A 3,316-nucleotide genomic window follows, 5' to 3' on the forward strand; every position below is an offset into this window, starting at 1 on the left:
GTGCAAGGTTGCAAAGGAGGAACTATAAAGGTTTTTCAGGTGTTCCTGGCCAAAGTAAAGTTGTGGACAGAGAAGCAGATCAAGGAGCCAGGTGACTGGGGAAACATGAGCATTTATTAATAGTAATTACTATGCATTTAATGTTGAGACTACGTACACCATTGCATTTAACCTACAGGGAACACATTTATTGAATACAGAAATTGCTGAAACTAGTTCAGCTTTGTCTTAAGAAATGACTAACATTACTATTACTATAGACCATCATCCTTTTTCCCATTTTTTTTTTCCACACCCAGCCACTCTACCTCAGAAGACCAGGCCTCTATGGAGGCTGTCAGTGGTGTCTTCTGTTGCTAGGATTCATTATCTTCAATCTTTCCTCTCACTGGTTCTATGGCCACTGAACTGCGAGCTCTTTGAGAACAGTGACGTTGCCTATCCCGCTCGTATGTCCCTCCACTACTGCATGTATCCCCCTGAGCTGTGATTTATCCCCTTGGTCATTCTTGAAGTCAGGTACCAGTATGCCCACCAGTGGCAGGGTGAGTAAATGGTGGTGCATTCACCAGTGGTGTTCTTATCTGTCTGTGTAATCTAGGCATTTATGACAGTGTCTGGCACGATGTGTAGTTGGTCAAAATATTTATTGAATAATCAAATACTTAATCATGTTTGTTCAGATTTTAGGGAAGCAAACTAAAAGATATCCAAATGTTTCTAAGTTTTCTAGGCTCATCAATGAAAGAAAATAGACAGGAATGTGAAGTTGAAAATACTAAATTGCTCTTAGATTATGTTTCTGGACATTTCCTGTCCTGTATTTATTCAGAACACTGAAAGAAGATTGTTGATTATGCCAGATGAAAAGCAAATAGTCCATTTGGGGTGGTGAGGCTGCTGGAGAGCTGGTGATGTTCTGTTTGTTGATGTGGATGCTGTTTACAGAGATGTGCCCTGTGTTTACAGAGACTGTAAAAACAGTGAGGTAGACTTTCCTGCATATATATCTCAATAAATGTTCTTAAAGCAAATATTACAAATCCAAAAAATATTTTTCCTATGAAATTTAATATTACTTTAAACTAATTATCTTTCTCTTCAATCAGAATCAAGTTAGTAAGGATCTCAGAGGTCATAAAGTCTACCTCGGCCCTGACATGCTTACATACATGCACAGAGTAGGCTGAATAGGAGTACCCTTGAAATGCAAGAGAGAAGCTGGAAGGCATAGTTCATTAGTGATAGAAAATCATTACTTTGCAATCAACATAGTAATAAATGATTAGGGCAAGTATTTTTGGAGGGTGTTTGTAGCACTTTAATTATCAAGAGAATATAAAAATGCATTCAAATAAATGAAGAAAAATGGGTAAACAAATGGACACATTATGAAGATTTCTAAGGTTCAATTAACATCTGAGAACTTCTCAACCTCTCAGTTATCAGGGAAGCCATAAGCCATTGGATCCACAAACATTAAAAAGTCTCACAATCCTGTGTCAGGAAGAATGCTGACTATCAGAAGTGCTGGGAGAAGCTCTGGAAAGAGCTTTGTAAAAAGCTCTTAAGCAACATCCACTAATGCCAAACACCTCCATGAGCAGCAACTCCAATCCCAGCTGCGAAATGCTCAGGCTGAACTCAAACGAGAGGCAGGTGCATTCATAGCAGAGCCAGTCGTGATGGTCATACAGTGAAGACAGCAAATGCCCACCAGTGGCAGGGTGAGTAAATGGTGGTGCATTGACCAGTGGTGTAGACCAACCAGCCACTCCAGATCCACTGGGATCCACAGGACTTTGCAGACACAGGCCGCCTATAAATTCATTAATCACCTGGGGCCCGAGTCTTTTTGTCTGTAGAGTCATTCCCATCTTGGTACTGAGATGTTGTGGTGGAGACCAAGGATCCCTCGAACTGGTCCAGGGGTGGGAGGAGCTCTGCGAAGTCAGGGAATGACTGTGTCTGGCAAGAAATTGGAGCCATAAGGGCTCTGAGGTAACAAGGAGACTAGGGCTGAGTCTGGGAGTGATCGTAAGTTTGGGATTGGGCCAGGACCTGGGATTGGGCTAGGACTAAGCCTGGGCCTGGGCCTGGGCCTAAAATTGGAGTTGGAGCTGGAGCTGGGGCTGGGCCTGGGAGTAAGCCTGACTTGGAATCGGGCCAGGGGCTAGGATGGAGCCTGGACCTGGGATTGGGCCCTGGCTTTTGAGTGGGCCTGGAATGGGGCTGGGATTGGGCCAGGGGCTAGACCCAGGGCAGCCAAACGCCCTCCTGGGCTCTGCACCCAAAGATACTTCAGGCCTGGTGGAGGCTGAAGATCATGAGTTCCACCACTGGGAGAATTCCCAAGGGGCCAGGCTGACTGGAGGCAGAGGCGGCGGCTTCAGGGAAAGGGGGCACAGTGCGAGCTCTGCGGGCTGTGGCCTGCCTGGGGCTGCCCCTGCTGCCCGGGCCGCTGCTGCTGGGGCTGCTGCTGCTGGAGCTGCTGGGGTTGCTGGGGCTGGACCTGCTGCCGGGGCCGCTGCTGCTGGGGCTGCTGGAGCTGGAGCTGGAGCTCCTGGGGCTGCTGCTCCTGTTGGGGCTGCTGCTGCTGGCGCTGCTGGGGTTGGGCCTGCTGCTGCGGCTGCTGGGGCTGCTGGGGTTGGACCTGCTGCTGGGGCTGCTGGGGCTGCTGGGGCTGCTGGGGCTGGACCTGCTGCTGGGGCTGCTGCTGCTGAGGATGCTGCTGGAACTGCTGGAGCTGCTGCTGGAACAACCGCTCCCGAGAGCGTTTGGCCCGGCGATTCTTGAACCACACCTGCACTTGGTACTCCCCGAGGTTGAGCATCTCCGCCAACTTTTGTCGTGTGTCATAGCCTGGGTACGGCTCCTTCTTAAAGTGATTTTCTAGCACTTCCTGCTGTTTCCAGTTGTAGACTGTGCGGTCTTGCCGCTGTCTCTTTGGAAGGCCTGGGGACGGTGGAAGGCCTCGGGGATGCCTAGGGTCTTGCATCCTGGGTCCTGCTCTGTTCCTGAACATAATTAGAACAAATATTATCAATGAATGCTGAAACTACTGACTAGAAGTTTATTGGTAAACAGGATATTGACATTGTCTCAACTTTTCTTCCCACACATTTATTCATTACAAAGGGAAAAGATGCCTTACAGTACACCACAAAGTGATCAGAGCTCACATCACCAATAAAACAGACATTACGTGCTCCCTAATGTGTTACACTAGTATGGGATACGACTTCACCTACATAATATTCCTGCCAGACATACATATCCTGAACCTAATCATATGAAGAGAGAAAAAACAAAATCA

General features: G+C 47.5%; 1 protein-coding gene across 1 annotated transcript; it reads right to left on the bottom strand.

Annotated features, from left to right (window-relative positions):
• Nucleotides 1–2,301: 2,301 nt before the first annotated feature.
• LOC112619305 (putative protein TPRXL) lies at nt 2,302–2,859 on the bottom strand. Its single transcript, XM_025377343.1, has one exon. The coding sequence runs from the start codon at nt 2,857–2,859 to the stop codon at nt 2,302–2,304; it is 558 nt and encodes a 185-aa protein (XP_025233128.1).
• Nucleotides 2,860–3,316: the final 457 nt, after the last annotated feature.

Source organism: Theropithecus gelada, chromosome 2 (assembly GCF_003255815.1).
Source record: "Theropithecus gelada isolate Dixy chromosome 2, Tgel_1.0, whole genome shotgun sequence".
Taxonomy (NCBI): Eukaryota; Metazoa; Chordata; class Mammalia; order Primates; family Cercopithecidae; genus Theropithecus; species Theropithecus gelada.

Bases quoted from the DNA above. Each gene is read 5' to 3' on its own strand.
- LOC112619305 (XM_025377343.1), bottom strand. From the start codon at position 2,859: ATGACACACGACAAAAGTTGGCGGAGATGCTCAACCTCGGGGAGTACC.